The sequence below is a fragment of the Eleutherodactylus coqui genome, chromosome 7, assembly GCF_035609145.1.
Source record: "Eleutherodactylus coqui strain aEleCoq1 chromosome 7, aEleCoq1.hap1, whole genome shotgun sequence".
Classification (NCBI taxonomy): Eukaryota; Metazoa; Chordata; class Amphibia; order Anura; family Eleutherodactylidae; genus Eleutherodactylus; species Eleutherodactylus coqui.
Window position 1 is genome coordinate 48,104,166 of NC_089843.1, and position 17,976 is coordinate 48,122,141.

General features: G+C 40.1%; 1 protein-coding gene across 2 annotated transcripts in view; it reads right to left on the reverse strand.

Moving 5' to 3' along the window:
- Positions 1-4,490: 4,490 nt before the first annotated feature.
- Positions 4,491-17,976, reverse strand: part of SMYD1 (SET and MYND domain containing 1) — a 33,428-nt gene continuing 19,942 nt past the window's right edge. For both annotated transcript variants that reach the window (XM_066572964.1, XM_066572965.1), the window contains 5 exons: positions 13,202-13,394; positions 12,151-12,243; positions 10,356-10,519; positions 7,873-8,041; positions 4,491-4,855 (listed from right to left, as the gene is read on the reverse strand). In XM_066572964.1, the coding sequence (XP_066429061.1) occupies positions 4,697-4,855; positions 7,873-8,041; positions 10,356-10,519; positions 12,151-12,243; positions 13,202-13,394 (778 nt within the window). In that variant the 3' untranslated portion in view covers positions 4,491-4,696. The remainder of the gene's footprint in view (positions 4,856-7,872; positions 8,042-10,355; positions 10,520-12,150; positions 12,244-13,201; positions 13,395-17,976) is intronic.

Here is a 17,976-nt window from a genome sequence, read left to right on the forward strand (position 1 = left end):
TGGAGCAGCCGTTTATTGCACTATAACAACTTTTAGTTTTTATACAAGAGGTGCTTCCTGTGTCTCAAATGTCTAAAATTTGCTATTAATCCTTGCAAGTTAGTCTTTTGTGAGCCAGGAGAGGGATTTTTGGTGATTTACCTATTTTGAATTACAAAAATGGCTACTTTACTTATAAATACATGGAAACTTTGTTTTACTTATTGTTTCTTTGCTGACTTTATGTAAACCAATAGATGCAAATTAGGGCTCGTTTAAACTACCGCTAGTGCTTTTTTGATTAATCCAGTGTTACTAAAAATGAAAATCAGAAGTGCAATGGAAAGTATCCATAAACCTTTTGTTTACATCATTGAAGGTGGTGGTCTGGCCCAGTGATTAGCACTGTTGCCTGGTAGTGCTGAGTCTCAAGCACCATCAAGGACATCATCAACCTTGAAAAACTCCATACAGACATCACCCTTGGTCAGATTTGAACCTACAACTCTAGCACTGCATGGCAGCAGTCCTAACAACTGAGCCACCATGCTTTCCTCTCATTCATGAACAGCTAAGCACTCCGCCAATCAGCACAGCCCTTTCAGGAGGCGGGGATTTTTAAATCCCCGCCTGCTGAAAGTGCTGGACAGCAGTGCAGGATAGCCAGCCAGAGAACGCGTCTGAGCGGCCGAGCGGTGAGTAAAGCTTTTTGGGTTTTTTTTTTATACCAGCTAGGGATGATTTTCAGGGAAGGGCTTATATTTCAAGCCATTCCCCAAAAATCATGCTGTGGAGGTTGCCACAAAACCACAGCTACGCAGCACAAGAGAAGAAAATACGCCAGTGGGTGTCCGCCCTTATGCTGTGTTTACATGGGTGATTTTATTGTGCAGATATTGCGCATTGTGAGATGCACAAAACTTGTACAAAAATTACACCCATTATTTGCAATGGGAATATTTAAATGTGCGATCCTTCTATTGCAGTGATGTTGCGAGATAGAAAAAATTGCAGCACGCTCTATTTTACGCAATAAAATAGTCCATAGAAGTGCACACGTGCCAAAACTGTGACTTTTAGGCACCAGAATTCTGTCAGCAGGCAAAAATAAATAGGCCCTGAAATGTCTAATACACTCGTTGCAAAAACAAATCAAGCTCTTAGAAGAAGTTGTTGGATTCCGATGAAACTTACTGTGTGTGATTGTAATGTTGATCTAGGTGAGTGATTACAATATCAGAGCAAATGAAACATTTATTGTGGAGAACTGACCCCTTGTAGGGAGGCTCTACCGTAGTACCCTGTTGTACCGCCTCTAGATTGGATACAAGATGTGATACGGGTGGACATGGAGGCTCTAATACCCTGTTGTACTGCCTGTAGCTTGGATACAAGATGTGATACAGGTGGACATGGAGGCTCTAGTACCCTGTTGTACCGCCTCTAGCTTGGATACAAGGTGTGATACAGGCAGGCATAGAGGCTCTAGTACCCTGTTGTACCGCCTCTAGATTGGATACAAGATGTGATACAGGTGGGCATGGAGGCTCTAGTACCCTGTTGTACCGCCTCTAGATTGGATACAAGATGTGATACAGGGGGGCATGGAGGCTCTAGTACCCTGCTGTACCGCCTCTAGCTTGGATACAAAATGTGATACAGGGGGGCATGGAGGCTCTAGTACCCTGTTGTCCTGTCTCTAAATTGGATACAAGATGTCATACGGGCAGACATGGAGGCTCTAGTACCCTGTTGTACCACCTCTAGCTTGGATATAAGATGTAATACGGGAGGGCATAGAGTCATGCAGGTTCCATATGGTATCCTGTGGCATATCACTCCATATTTGCTGTAACTGACCCTGTAGATCATGTAGAACTCATTCACTGGTCCCATGCATTTTCTATTAATAATAAGTCTGGTGACTGGGCAGCCACGGAGGTGTGACAATGTTGTGGAGACATTCCTTTGACCCCCTTGTGTGCGAGCAAGGATTATCCTGTTGCCTCTTGAAAGCCACCATGAGAGGAACACATGTGGCTGAAGGGATGCTCTGAGGGGATGCCCCCCAGACCATCACACCAGCAGTGGGGGCAGTGTGCCGCTCCACAGTAAAGGTAGGATTGAGAGACACTTACCTCTAAGTCTCCTGACACGGACACAGCCGTCGTCAGTGCCCAAACTAAAGCTGCATTCACTGCTGAAGACAAACCAGTTCCACTCCGTAGCATCCAGTTTTGTCATTCATGACACCGCTGCAAACAGAGGTGACAGTGGGGAGTGGCAAAGGCCGTACATGTAATGGGCACCGTGAGACCAAATGTCCTTTAGCCAAACAACTGGAAATGGTTCAAACAGACACCTGTCCCTGGATGATGGACAATGGAACAGTTGGAGCTGCTCGTGCTTGTTGGATGATCAGATGATCCTCTCTACTGGTGGTCTGTCGAGGGCCTCCCTCATACATCCACTGGTCCCAACACCTCCTAACAGTCTGGTCAGAACGGTCCAGGTTGGGGACAATTCATCGATATGGCTTCACACATTCCAATAATGCGCCCCTCTCAGACTATTGTAACGGGGTGAAATCTCTTCTCTGCATCGTAGAGGCGTCTAGTGGTCCTCAAGCTCTACACAAGCGGAAGAAGAGGTCACTACTAGAGATGAGCGAGCGTACTCGGAAAAGCACTACTCGCTCGAGTAATTTGCTTTATCCGAGTATCGCTGTGCCCGTCCCTGAAGATTCGGGTGCCGCTGCGGCTGACAGGTGAGTCGCAGCGGGGAGCAGGGGAGAGCGGGCGGGAGAGAGGGAGAGAAAGATCTCCCCTCCGTTCCTCCCCGCTCTCCCCTGCAGCTCCCCGCTCCGTGCCGGCACCTGAATCTTCAGGGACGAGCACAGCGATACTCGGATAAAGCAAATTACTCGAGCGAGTAGTGCTTTTCCGAGTACGCTCGCTCATCTCTAGTCACTACACACAAGGAGCCTCTGAGAGCCTTTTATAGGCCAAAGGGGGGAGCCACTTTTAAGGTCTCAGGTGACAAGTCCTTTAGGGGCAGGATTTTTCTTTTTACAAAGAATGTAAAGACAGAGCAAACTTGTAGACAGCTTTAAAATATGCCAGTGACTCTGCTGAATGACAGTGTACTCTAACTTTATACCATCTTTTAGTAGGCTTAACCCTCTCCAATCCACTGTCTGATGTCTAAAGATATTATGATTTAAGGCTGTACAGCTCTGATGTTGGAAGGCGTCTATCGGGGGTTCTCTTACTGTATATTGCCAGCCTCTCTGCTGTCAGAGCCTATCCAGTGTGTCACCTCATGTAGTACTGGCTTTAGCCAGCAGATAGCGCCATTGTATAACAGCAGAAAAAGAGTAAGCCCCCCCTAGGAAAACCAGAATACAAAGTGGATCGGAAAGGGTTAATTTATGCAATTTCTAGCTCACTGTTTAGTGCAAGATATTGCATTTAGGTCATGCCCCCTTTTTGACAAGGCCACATCCAAAATTTTCAGTATTAAATCTACCCTTCAATGTACAGAGATAATATCTATGTTATAATCATTGTTAATATACCATACAACACAGCGACACTTGTGTGAATGTATCCTGTGTCTGAACCCTATAGATATCCCACTACAGAAAAAACTATATGGTATCTTCAATCTGAGGCTTTTATATAGGCTGGACCGGACCACCATTGTCACTGATGACCTTGGTGCCACAAGCTTCCATAGTTAATTACTCAATAATTGTAACTTGTAACTTAGACACCTAATGGCAATGTTATTTGGCCAATCTACAATTACACAATATTACAAGAATAAAGCAATCTAAGGTGACTTTCTGCCACCTGCTGGCAGAGTCAATAACGACCAGTCATATCTAATAGTGCACTTTGGTCTTTCACTAAAACTATCTGTATAGCAATAAAGTGTGGAGGAATTAAGGAGAAAAAAAAGGAGATGAGGGTAAAAAAAAACAGCCAGTCCCTTTGTCCCATCGTGGGATCGCTGTAGTGGAGGTACTCATTTTCAAGTCTGTCTGAACATACTTTTAATTGTACCTGCATTCAGAATACTGATTGTCTTTTGCCTTGTATCATTTGAGTTCTGACCCAGTAAAGTTATTTCCAGGCCCTGACCGTTCCCGGGGACTTGAGGTACTCTGTCATTGTCCGTGGCTCAATTATTTCCCCGCCGATGTTTATGCCGGTGGGTGCCGGAATGCTGGCGTCACCCGTGACAACCCCTTCTCCTGTTCTATTGTTTACTGGGCATCCCCATGCCGGGGGTGTCCGGAAGAGGCCCAGCACTGCCCTGGCCTTGGCTGCATGCTTTCCTTCGGGAGGGAGCGTGGTAAGTGCCGCCATGACAATCCAGCATCTTACCCTCCCAGCTCCTCAGTATATGCCATGTGTCCGGGGTCACACTACGGGATGCTGCACCTAGTTTGGCTCTATAGTAGATACTACCCTGCTCTACAGAGAGTAGATATTCTGGAGACTAGAAATTTATACACAATCTTTATTGAGAGATGAGAACATTCATCATTTACAGACATTGGCTTCACATATCACGAAACACTACAAGCAGATCAAGTATATATATCTACTCATTGTGGTAGATTCTTCAAGGATCTGCATTGTGGACTGGACGCTGCAGGGCTCTGGTCAGGGGGATGGAAGGATCCGATAAATATAAGGATCATGTCTGCCTATGGGTTCTTATTGAAGACATTTGGCACGGCCTCTTTACTTGGCTCTTGCATAACTTGAAAGGGTTTGTTGGAGAGAGCAGCTTCTCGCATCTTGTAATAGACAAATTCATTTTCCCTGAACATTCTTAGCTCCATCTCTGTTTGCGCACGCATCGCCTATAGAAGAGATGTGCCAGATATTACAGTACTAAATACTCACCATCAAACGCTGTGTAATATTCTAACCCATAACAGCCAATGCAATGCTTTCTATCATATGTGTTATTTGAGAATATAATGGACTATAAGCATAAAAGAATTCACCATTACTTCCTCCTATGTACAATAATACTGCCTCCTATGTACAAGAATATAACTACTATAATACTGCCCCTATGTACAAGAATATAACTACTATAATACTGCCCCTATGTACACGAATATAACTACTATAATACTATCCCCTATGTACAAGAATATAACTACTATAATACTGCTCCCTATGTACAAGAATATAACTACTATAATACTGCTCCCTATGTACAAGAATATAACTACTATAATACTGTCCCCTATGTACAAGAATACAACTACTATAATACTGCCCCCTATGTACAAGAATATAACTACTATAATACTGTCCCCTATGTACAAGAATATAACTACTATAATACTGCCTCCTGTGTAAAAGAATATAGCTACTATAATACTGCCTCCTCTGTACAAGAATATAACTACTATAATACTGACCCCTATGTACTAGAATATAACTACTATAATACTGTCCCTATGTACAAGAATATAACTACTATAATACTGCCTCCTATGTACAGGAATATAACTACTATAATACTGCCCCCTATGTACAAGAATATAACTACTATAATATTGCCTTCTATGTACAAGAATATATCTACTATAATACTGTCTCCTATGTACAAGAATATAACTACTATAATACTGCCCCCCATGTACAAGAATATAACTACTATAATACTGCTCCTATGCACAAGAATATAACTACTATAATACTGTCCACTATGTACAAGAATATAACTACTATAATACTGCTCCTATGTACAAGAATATAACTACTATAATACTGCCCCCCATGTACAAGAATATAACTACTATAATACTGCTCCTATGTACAAGAATATAACTACTATAATACTGCCTCCTATGTACAAGAATATAACTAATATAATACTACCCCCTATGTACAAGAATATAGCTACTATAATACTGCCCCTATGTACAAGAATATAACTACTATAATACTACCTCCTATGTACAAGAATATAACTACTATAATACTGCCTACTATGCACAAGAATATAACTACTATAATACTGCCTCCTATGTACAAGAATATAACTACTATAATACTGCCTCTATGTACAAGAATATAACTACTATAATACTGCCCCCTATGTACAAGAATATAACTACTATAATACTGCTCCTATGTACAAGAATATAACTACTATAATACTGCCCCCTATGTACAGGAATATAACTACTAAAATACTGCCCCCTATGTACAAGAATATAACTACTATAATACTGCCTCCTATGTACAAGAATATAACTACTATAATACTACCCCCTATGTACAAGAATATAACTACTATAATACAGTCCGCTATGTACAAGAATATAACTACTATAATACTGCTCCCTATGTACAAGAATATAACTACTATAATACTGCTCCTATGTACAAGAATATAACTACTATAATACTGCCCTCTATGTACAAGAATATATTAACTATAATACTGTCCTTATGTACAAGAATATAACTACTATAATACTGCCCCGTATGCACAAGAATATAATTACTATAATACTGCCCCCTATGTACAAGAATATAACTACTATAATACTGCCCCCTACGTACAAGAATATAACTACTATAATACTGCTCCTATGTACAAGAATATAACTACTATAATACTGCTGCCCCCTATGTGCAAGAATATAACTACTATAATACTGCCTTCTATGTACAAGAATATAACTACTATAATACTACCCCTATGTACAAGAATATAACTACTATAATACTGCCCTCTATGTACAAGAATATATTAACTATAATACTGTCCTTATGTACAAGAATATAACTACTATAATACTGCCCCGTATGCACAAGAATATAATTACTATAATACTGCCCCCTATGTACAAGAATATAACTACTATAATACTGCCCCCTACGTACAAGAATATAACTACTATAATACTGCTCCTATGTACAAGAATATAACTACTATAATACTGCTGCCCCCTATGTGCAAGAATATAACTACTATAATACTGCCTTCTATGTACAGGAATATAACTACTATAATACTACCCCCTATGTAAAAGAATATAGCTACTATAATACTGCCTCCTATGTACAAGAATATAACTACTATAATACTGCCCCTATGTACAAGAATATAACTACTATAATATTGCTCCCTATGTACAAGAATATAACTACTATAATACTGCTCCCTATGTACAAGAATATAACTACTATAATACTGCTCCCTATGTACAAGAATATAACTACTATAATACTGTCCCCTATGTACAAGAATATAACTACTATATTACTGTCTCTTATGTGCAAGAATATAACTACTATATTACTGTCTCTTATGTACAAGAATATAACTACTATAATACTGCCTTCTATGTACAGGAATATAACTACTATAATACTACCCCCTATGTAAAAGAATATAGCTACTATAATACTGCCTCCTATGTACAAGAATATAACTACTATAATACTGCCCCTATGTACAAGAATATAACTACTATAATATTGCTCCCTATGTACAAGAATATAACTACTATAATACTGCTCCCTATGTACAAGAATATAACTACTATAATACTGCCCCCTATGTACAAGAATATAACTACTATATTACTGTCTCTTATGTGCAAGAATATAACTACTATAATACTGCCTTCTATGTACAGGAATATAACTACTATAATACTACCCCCTATGTAAAAGAATATAGCTACTATAATACTGCCTCCTATGTACAAGAATATGACTACTATAATACTGTCCCCTATGTACAAGAATATAACTGCGATAGTACTGCCCCCTGTGAACAAAAATATAACTACTATAATAGTAATGCAATTTGTATACAAACCTCAGTTATAGATAAGCTACTCACCTCTAGATCTTTGGTAATCGGGTGAGTGGGTCCATGAGTAATTAGGAGAATAGCAAAAGCCTTACAGATCATCCCGTGACCAACTTCAATGAATTCTGCATGCCACTGTGTGACTCCTGCCCTCATTATTGCCATCCCAAGCTGGGCATTGTTTGGATGGTATATTTTCCTGTTGGAAACCATTTGAACTATGACATACTCATCTGGTTAAATTGACCCAATCCAATATCCCAATCCATGCTCCATCAAAGTACTAAAGACCACTTGTCTGTGAGTGACTGAGTGAGTGAGTTACATGCTCCGCCCCCAATCACATGATGGTGACGTCATCACAGGTCCTTCATCCCAGCCACGATTTCACCTCAGCGAGCAGCTGAATCACAGGAGCTTTGAGCTTCGCCCCTGATCACATGATGGTAACGTAATCACAGGTCCTTCATCTAGTGAGTGAGTTACATGCTCCACCCCTGATAACATGATGGTGACATCACAGGTTCTTCAGTATTTTGACCAACTCCAATTGTCATCACAGGTCTTTCAGTGAGTTACACGTGATGAGGCCATTCACTATATATTATATTATATTATAAGTGGTACTATAAATCATACTAATAACTGATGTCACTATATAATGGAAGATGTATAATTTATACCAGCTGTACATATATAATTATATACAGGAGAAACCGGGTTATACCAGCATGCTCCATATCACTATATACAGGTTGTATAACTTACACCAGCTGTACATATATAATATACAGGAGATACCCAGGTTATACCAGCATGCTCCATAGTACTATATACAGGAAATATATAACTTATACCAGCTGTACATATATAATTATATACAGGAAATGCCCAGTTTATACCAGCATGTTCCATATCCCTATATACAGGGGGGTTATACATGTGCTATATATAGTAAAATGGAGCATGCTGGTATAACCTGGGTATCCTCTGTATATGGTTATATATGTACAGCTGGTATAAATTATATATCTGCTATATATAGTGATATGGACCATGCAGTTATAACCAGAGTATCTCCTGTATATAATTATGTATGTACAGCAGGTAAAGGCTATACATGTCCCTGTATACAGAGATATGGAGCATGCTGGTATGACCTGGGTTTCCTCTGTATATGGTTATATATGTACAGCTGGTATAAATTATATATCTGCTATATATAGTGATATGGACCATGCAGTTATAACCAGAGTATCTCCTGTATATAATTATGTATGTACAGCAGGTAAAGGTTATACATGTCCCTGTATACAGAGATATGGAGCATGCTGGTATGACCTGGGTATCCCCTGTATATAATTATATCTGTAAAACTGGTATACGTTATACATCTCCCTGTATATAATGCTATAGACCATGCTGGTATAACCTGGGTATCTTGTACACTTTACACACAATTAAAAATGCCTTTAAAACCTGCATGCGGTTGTAAAAAGACTGCATATATTGTCTACATTTAAATGTGGTTTTTAAAAGTGTGTGCAGTTTTTTGATGCGTTTTTTAATTGTGATTCAAAAATGCAAGAAAAACATGCACACAGCCGAAGGGGCTACAAACTAATATTTATGTAGCCCAGAAAATTAGTCATGTTTACAAAGCTTGCACCAAGGGGCTAGATCATGTATGTAAATAAGTTTTCCAGCTTTATGCAGCTTGATTTAGGTACGGGTACGGGTACAGGTGTGTGTGTGTGGGGGGGGGGGGGTGAAGCTAAACTTTTGCAACTGGAGCCCTAAGCCTTTACTTACACCCCTGAATAGCACCCAAATAATATTGCCAAACAGTGCTAAATAATATCACAAAGTGCTTTGTTAAATATACTAGAGAACGTCTAACAGTGCTATATCACAACTAAATAATACCGCTATACAGACACTAATAAATACTACTGCCACAGCCATGACGTTTGTGTAACCAGAAATAGCCACCAGTGAGGAAATACAGAGCGAGAACATGCTTAGTGCAGATATGTGGTGGAGACTCATATATGGTTGAGACCCTAGTGCAGAATTTACACTACAATGTGTCTCATGAATACATGGAAATAACTAATCATGGTCCCGGCACGGAGATTCAAGAATTCCAAGAAACTAGGATCCTCTGACATGTAAGATACAAGAACCGTCATGATTGACCACAACTCGGGAATTTTTGTCTATATGTTGGTGTTTCTGGTGTTGCTGATCCATATTTCAAGGTCTTTTAAAAGTTTGGACACTAACTTAGAGGGTTTCCACCTATAGGTTCCACTAGAGAAAGGGTATATTTACTTCTATTTGGAGGAAAGCAATTTCACATACATTTTTCCAATAAGCATTGCCCAAATGACCTCCTTCCAGATAGCCCTCCCCAAAGAGTATCAGCACCTTTAAAGTATTAACCACTCTATAATAATGGAATACGATTTTTTCATATTTTTTTTATCCTTCCTCAGCTTTTAACCACTTACAAGTAACCGTCCACCATTTTCTTGGTATTCGCGGCAGCTTCCCCAAACATCTGGAGGTAGGACAGCACCTCAGAGACTATGCTCAGGATCCGTAGCAAGTAAATATTGGTTTCGGCCAAGACGGGTTCCTGTCTCTTGAGACATTCACGGCAAAGTTTCACCACCTGTTACCAAATTATGAAAATGCATGTTAGTAAAGAGAAACAATGCTTTGGCCGGGAAACGAACCCAGGTCAACTGCTTGGAAGGCAGCTATGCTCACCACTATACCACCAACACCATAGAAACAATGTGTTGGCCGGGAATCGAACCCTGGTCAACTGCTTGAAAGGCAGCTGGTGAGCATAGCTGCCTCCCAGCAGTTTACCCGGGTTCAATTCCTGGCCAACGCATTGTTTCTGCATGTTAGTAAAGGTTGTATCCGTGTGATCAGTGGAGACCAGTGATGTCATCCAGTGCTTATTTTGAGTACTATCGTAAGAAGAGTCATATTGGAATGTGCTACATTTGTTATTACCTTGTTTTCTTATTTTCAGATATGTTGACATTTGTGTTAAACTGTGGGCGATTCAGTGTTACTGCTTTTGGTTCATTTTGCCATGTCAATATATACGATTTTGTGATAGGCTGTTGGGAGATCACTTGTCAGGAAAGGTCCTCCTAAAGGTTCTGGGGACTAGATAAAGTAATTCCTCAAAGTGTCAGAGCTGAGTACACCAGTGGAGATGTGAGAAGGGAGGAGTGGCTGCCAGTGGGGATTCCGTACCAGACTCTCTGGCATGGCCTATATACAGGTGTCAGGGCTGTAAACCCAAGTGAAAGAGTATCTGCTTAATGGAGAACTCCCATGAACTGGAAGACAGAACAGTCGGGGAAGCCCAATGACTCCCAACACTTCATGCCCCACTGCTGCCAGAAATAAGAGAATGACCAATGTGCACTGGAGGACTAAGTCACGGATCTTAGTTGTATGCTTTGTGTATCACAGACTGTCTGCTTGTCTTACGAAGAACTGTTACCCTTTGACTTATCGATTGCTGCCAAGTAATCCTTTGTGAATCGGAGGTCAACTTGGAGTTATATTTGCAGCAGACTGCTTGTTTATCGCAAGAGCGCATCTTCCGAATTGTATAAAAAAGACTGTTTCAGCTACTTGTTTTACGATTTATTATAGTTAAGAAGCAAGATGTTGGGCCTTCAGCACATTTGCCGTAAGCTACTGTCTACTTTGATGCACTCCGGTGGTAAGGCCTGTTATGCCAGGTATGGCTTGCCATTAGCAGTACCCGCAAGTTCAAACCTGGAGTCTTCTTTGGTCACCAGCCACCCAACTACAAACCTGCCAGAGGGCCTGAGCTCCACCCTGGGGCCCCTTTCATTATGTTGTGGATATCAGTAATCTTTAGGAAAAGAATAGCGGGTCTGCAGCAGTATGAAGCGATGCAATAAAAGTACAAAACTTTATTCCTCCATATAAAAGATAGCTGCAACATTTTGACCTCTGGTCAGGTCTGTGTCAAACTTTGTCAAGTTTTTTTTACTTTTATTGCATTTTTATTGCATTTTGCTTCATGCTGCTGCAGGCCCTCTATTCTTCTGCTATATGTTTTGGGAACTGAGGTTCGGGTCTCCTTTGCCGTGGCTTTGCATAACTCAGTGATCCTGCCTATTTAGAGTTGAAGTGAGTGAGTGCTACTTGTATAACTTTCTTTCAGTAATCTTTAGGAACATTTGTATGTATCTGATGCTTTTGTAATGAAGAGAGCATTATTCAGAATAAGAAACATGTGCGCACCTCATGGTAAGATCCTTCAGCCCGGGCTAGGTCTATTTTCTCCAAAGTATCCTTTGAGAATTGTATGACTTCCTTCACCACATTTTCTGCCGGCTGCAAAAATATAGAAGTAAGATTGTATATGAAAGTGCCTATGACTTCTTATTTCTGATAAACAATCCCACAATTCCTTAGACTACATTTTCAGCATACAAAATGAATGTTCCAGAATGTCCCTTGCTCCTACTCTATCCACAGATTGCAGTTGGGTCTAAAAAGGATGCCTATATAGGAAAATCGGGCACTTTGAGCTTCCAATACATGCCGGCATCCGCTGAATCATAGGACATACTCACTTTGCAGAGGGTTCTCTATATAATGCTAGGAAGCTCATGGACCCCTGTAGAAGATTTTCCACTGCCCCCAACCCCGTTATGCATTGCTTGCTACTACATTATGCTAATATCACTACTATTGTAATTCACAAACATAAAAAACCAGTGGCCACTTTGCACAAATAAAAATTATGCCCCTTTCCGAAGTTGCTTGACACAATCAAATTTATAGCCACCTCGGCCCTTATCCCATTGTCATGTCTTAAGTACTTTTTCCACTTTCTCATTTGATCCAGTGATCTGTCTGTTTACTGATAGGGGTGAAGAAAGATTTTTTTCCACTCTATAGGAAATTGGTCTATGCCATTCAAAGTTGATTTTTGGTTTCCTCTGCATCAACTCCATCTTAATTTGCAATTTATGCTTGCTAACATTATCTCGTAGCATCTCTGTAGACCACATCCCTGTTCAAGTTCTCATGGCTCATTAAGTGGAGATGAGACCAACCTGGGATGGGTACCCTCTTGCCAGGGGCCAAGTAGAAGCTGCATGAGCTACCTATATGGTACGTAAAATCCTAATTACTGTTGTCTTACGTGGCAGGTTGGAACTTAGGTCACCTTAGGTACCAGATGTGACTGCAATTTCGTCCCCTCTACCACTGGCTATTGGGCACATCAGGTTATAATTTTGCTACATATTATGGATGCCAAAAACTATTAACATTGCTTTCTTACCTTTTCTTCTTCATCTTTGGTAGCCAATAGCAGATCATCCTTGATCCCCTTTGTGCAGTGTTCACACGTGCAGTCAAAATAGTACTGCTTCTTCAACTGTTTTCTTCTCTCTTCGCTGAGATTGAGGAAGTCAACATAAGAAACGGTAAACTCCTCTCCTTTGTTGATTTTTCCAAGGGCACGAAGCTCGATTCTGTCATTAGATAAGCAAAGAACCAATTACTATTTCCATGAGGTCCTGAGAAGACTTCAGTGCAGGACAGGTAATGCTTGATACTCCAGCTCTCCGGTCCTAGACCTTTCAACAACCGTGAGAGTGCTGAAGGTTGCCTGGCCGTGCACCAAGTTTTCTCTGGGCTATGTGAATGAGTATTAGTTTGATGCTTTGATACTCATGCATCATCGATGTGACCAAACCATAACCATTATCTTTACCATACCAGTCATCATCATCTCCATGTCATTGCATAGGTTAGAGATTCTAGGAAATGTATATTTTCTTTTGTGCCTTTCAGAATTTTTAAGTATTTTTTTCATCAAAAATTTTAACATTAACAATGCTGAGAAATCATCGGATAGGAATAGAAATACATTTGTTCTTATGTGATTTCAGAACAGATTGGAAATTCAATGGATTAGCCAAAAGAAAAACTGTAAGAGAATTAGTACTCATTTTACTGTTATCATCTTACAAAAAGTTTTTAAGTTTAAAGCAAATGCTGCCATTGTTATCATTATCTATATTAATATGATGATTATTATTATTACTATTATTAATATTGAGTTAATTGTGCATGTGGTTATACGTTCCTTCAATAGATAAATAATGAGCAAAACTTGCCAAATGTATATATTTTTGTGTAAGTCCTTTCCACTTTCCTGTCATTATGGACAGTATGTGTGTACGCATATAATGAGGAGAAGTAGTCCTCTCAATGGACCAAGCGCTGGCTTTGTGGGCAGATAGTGAAGGAACAAGTGGCAGGTAGGTATGAAAGTCACATCGGCAAACTTAGCACTCCTCTCCTATGAGCCCATAACCTTACTATACAAGGCTCATAGGATGTGACAGGTTCCTTCACCTTGTCAATGCCAGCTTTAATAGGGAGAGCGAAATAAAAGTGCTCAAACACATCGGAGGAGAGTTGTCCAAACCCACCAATTTCAGCAGTACCAGCTGACTATCTAATGTGTGTCCCAACTTTCCCTGATAGTAGATGTTAAGGCAAAGAAGGATCAAGCATGCTGGATTTCAACATGCCTGATCCTTTGCTTCCACGGGAGATAAAGTGCTGCAAAAGACATCTGGCTGCAACTTCTTCTTCTCTCCCCATTGAAAACACATGCATGCTTGGCCGGGTCACATCAATGCTTGGGGGAGTCAGTAAGAATACCTATAGGCCCAATGTGCATTTAGCTGATGGATATCTAAAGTGTATGGGTACCTTTAGCCTCTTCCAGATTCCTCTAGCAGTGGCTTATCTCCTGTGGCAACAAAGGATTGAGCATGTTGAAACATATGTCTGATCCTTCTTTTCCCCAAAATCTACCATCAGAGCAAACGCAGGGGACTCTCATAAATATTATGAGCCCACTTTTTACCTAATGCCTATGGACACTTTAAAAGAGTTGTTCAGGATTAGAAACCATGTGTATTTTTTCCCCAAAACAGTGTCTCACCTGTCCACAGGTTGTGTGATATTGTAGCTCAGCTCCATTAACTTTAATGGAGCCTAATTGCAGTACCTCATGGGTACATGTAGCATTGTTTCTGGATTTTAAAAAAATTATTGTTCTTTCAAATCATGTACAACTCCTTTACCTTTAACCCAAATGTTATTATTAACCTCTATGTCAGATTTACTAAAGTTCAGGAAGGCAGAAGGAGATGTTTGGTGAGGTCCTCACAATTTAGCTGTCCTTGTGTCTACCTGTGACATGGAGGGAACGCTGGTCATTGGTCTAAATGATAAATGAAGGAATGTGATATTTAATGTGCAAATTCCTATTACATTCAGTGGAGGCACTCTATCATCTAGAAAAGTGGTTCTCAACCTTATTGCCAATCAAGAAGGCTCCTGGGAGACCCTTAAAGTCATTCCTACTTCGGAGAAGCTTGGTTCTGTGTTGGGTAAAGCTTTTTTGGTTCTATATTATGGCCAATATTGAGTGACTACTTTCTCTGACCCCAAGCAAAGCATTTATATGTCAAAAACAGTCCGCTGTCTCTATTGTAAGTAACCACTTCTACTGCTGCAGTCTTCTTAGAAACCCTTGACTAGGTTCTAATGAAGAAATAAGTTCTAGATAACCCTGGTTGGAAAGCTCTGATCCAGGATAACATAAGCCAATCTTTAGCAATATTGAGAATCGATGCGCAGGAACATAATTATAGCGGTTGCAGAGGTAGTAGATTCACCTGGGCCCTGGTACTCAAGAGGGTTCATAGACCATTCTTTCACATTAGAAGATACCATTACTATAAACAGCACATGGTAGGTGGTGGCCTGTTGCAGGTTTTTCATTGAGGCCCAAAAACTATGTTTCTGTTGGTGCATAAAATGGCTACCTCCACTGCATGTCATCTCTAATCTTGACTTCTGTTATAGTAACCATGTATTTAAAGGACCGCTAAACCCTAAATACAAATTGTTTTGTATTAAGAAGTCATTAGTAATATTAACAAATACCCATCTGGGTCAGGTAAGACAATATATATGCGACCATCCCTACCCAGTAGACAAAGTTCAAAACCTCTGGTGTCTTTATAAACAGACCTGGCCAGGAAGTCATCTGTGCATAGGAAAATATTACCAAAACCACAACATAATCTCAGGTATCTTGATTACATACCGGTATTTGTCAATGTTATCAATATCATTCTTTAGAAGCCAATTTGCATTGTATAGTAAGTGATCTGTTATATTCCACAAGGCATCTATTCTTTTATGATGCCAAATATATGAAATGGAAAGAGACAAAAAATATTGAGCTTAAAGGAACATAGCAACCAGAAGATGAAACCCCAGCAAATCTGCTCTACTGTCAGCTTCAGGTGGGCAATTCCTGTACTCATGGGCCATATTGGTGTTGGATATTGTTCCCATCAGCGATACCAATAGATAGAATGGATTTAACTCCTCACTTATAAGAACTGATTTTCCTATGACCAAACATATCCAGAAAAGGTGTTTGAAGGGGTTTTTCCAAAATCGGACAACCTATTTAAGGACCTTATAACTCCTCCTGTTTATTCAGCACTTATTAAATTATATTGTTAACCTCTTTGTGGACATGAGAATTTAGTTAGAGGATAAATATCAAATTTCACCACTACCTTGTTTGAGAGATTGGATCATATCCAGAATTTGAAGCCAAGCTACTATCAAGCCTGTTACCCAATACTCCAAAAATACCCCATATCACAGAACCCACAAGAATCTTATATAATAATCCAAAAACATGTCTACCTTTAACTGATGAGTCTCAATGAGCTGAGGGTAAGTTTCAGGAAGTACTGGTTACAACAAGGTCCAAATAGCATGGGACCAATTTAGTCACATTTATTGAACTATACTAACTGTAAATTTTACACTGTGTAATAAGCGATAAATGTTAAAACACTATGGGTTTGACTGCTGGGATTCTATCCAATTACTAGAGTAGAAGACCACAGGCCTTTTCACTCCTCTCTTGGCTTGAGACAAATGTGGCCTTAGACTCATGAGTCATTAACTCCAAAAGACTAGTTCTTAAGCAATATATCTCTAACAATCAAATGACTGAACTGTTCAGTTCAAAGCTGGAGCCACGCTGTACACATCTCTATCAAAAACCAAAGTGTAGATCCAGGCCTCCTGTGATACCAGACTCTGAACTGCACATCTCTCCATATGACAAAACTGGACATGTGCTCATGAATGATCCTGGTCCCTTGTCTGCCCAGAGGTTTGTGCTTCGGGGCTGCCCTATCTGTTCATGGACATCATGAAAGAGCCCAGTGGACCCCATTATAAGTCCACAGGGTCAGTTGCTGTTGGTGTCCATCATGTGATGGATCCAGCACTCCATCAATTTCGTTGTTCTACTACCGTTTAGTGGCATGTTGTACCTCTTTTGGCCTTCAGAACCACAGCAATGTGTGCTGTCCATCCACAGTTATTAGAGATCCCGGGGTGTGCGAGGAAAACATTTTTCACACCATTACTTGACCTCTTTCAGACTGAGCTGTTGACATCTGCCAAGAAGGTTTCATTGATTCATGCTGTTTGCGCTAAACTCTGTCTCACCTATCAGCATGGTGCAATGGAAATTAAGATTTATCTGACCAGGTGATGTTTTTCCAATGCTCAGTGATACAATTTTTGTATTATTTTGCCCACTGGAATCTTGTCTTTCTGTGTCTTTTAGACCACAAGGCATTGGAAGTGGTTGTCTGCTGTTATAGCCAATCCGTGCTAAGGAATGATCAATGAGTTATGTGTTCAGAAACTTTGGCTGGAGCGTCAGCTTTGAATGCGGGCGCAATTCACTTGACTGCACAGCTCCTGTTTGTCAGGACAATTCTTGTTTTCCCGTTTGACCCCTTTCGTCAATTAGTTGTTTATGACCATGGGACCCTCTTTCGTTTTATGTTTTTCCTTGATCACATCATTCTCTGTTAACTCTCCACACCATTGCATGAGAAAACCCAACAAGTTGGCACTGAAATTCTGGCTCCTGTTAATCTAGCACTGATGACCAAGCCTCGTTGGAAGTTGCTCACTAATATTGAG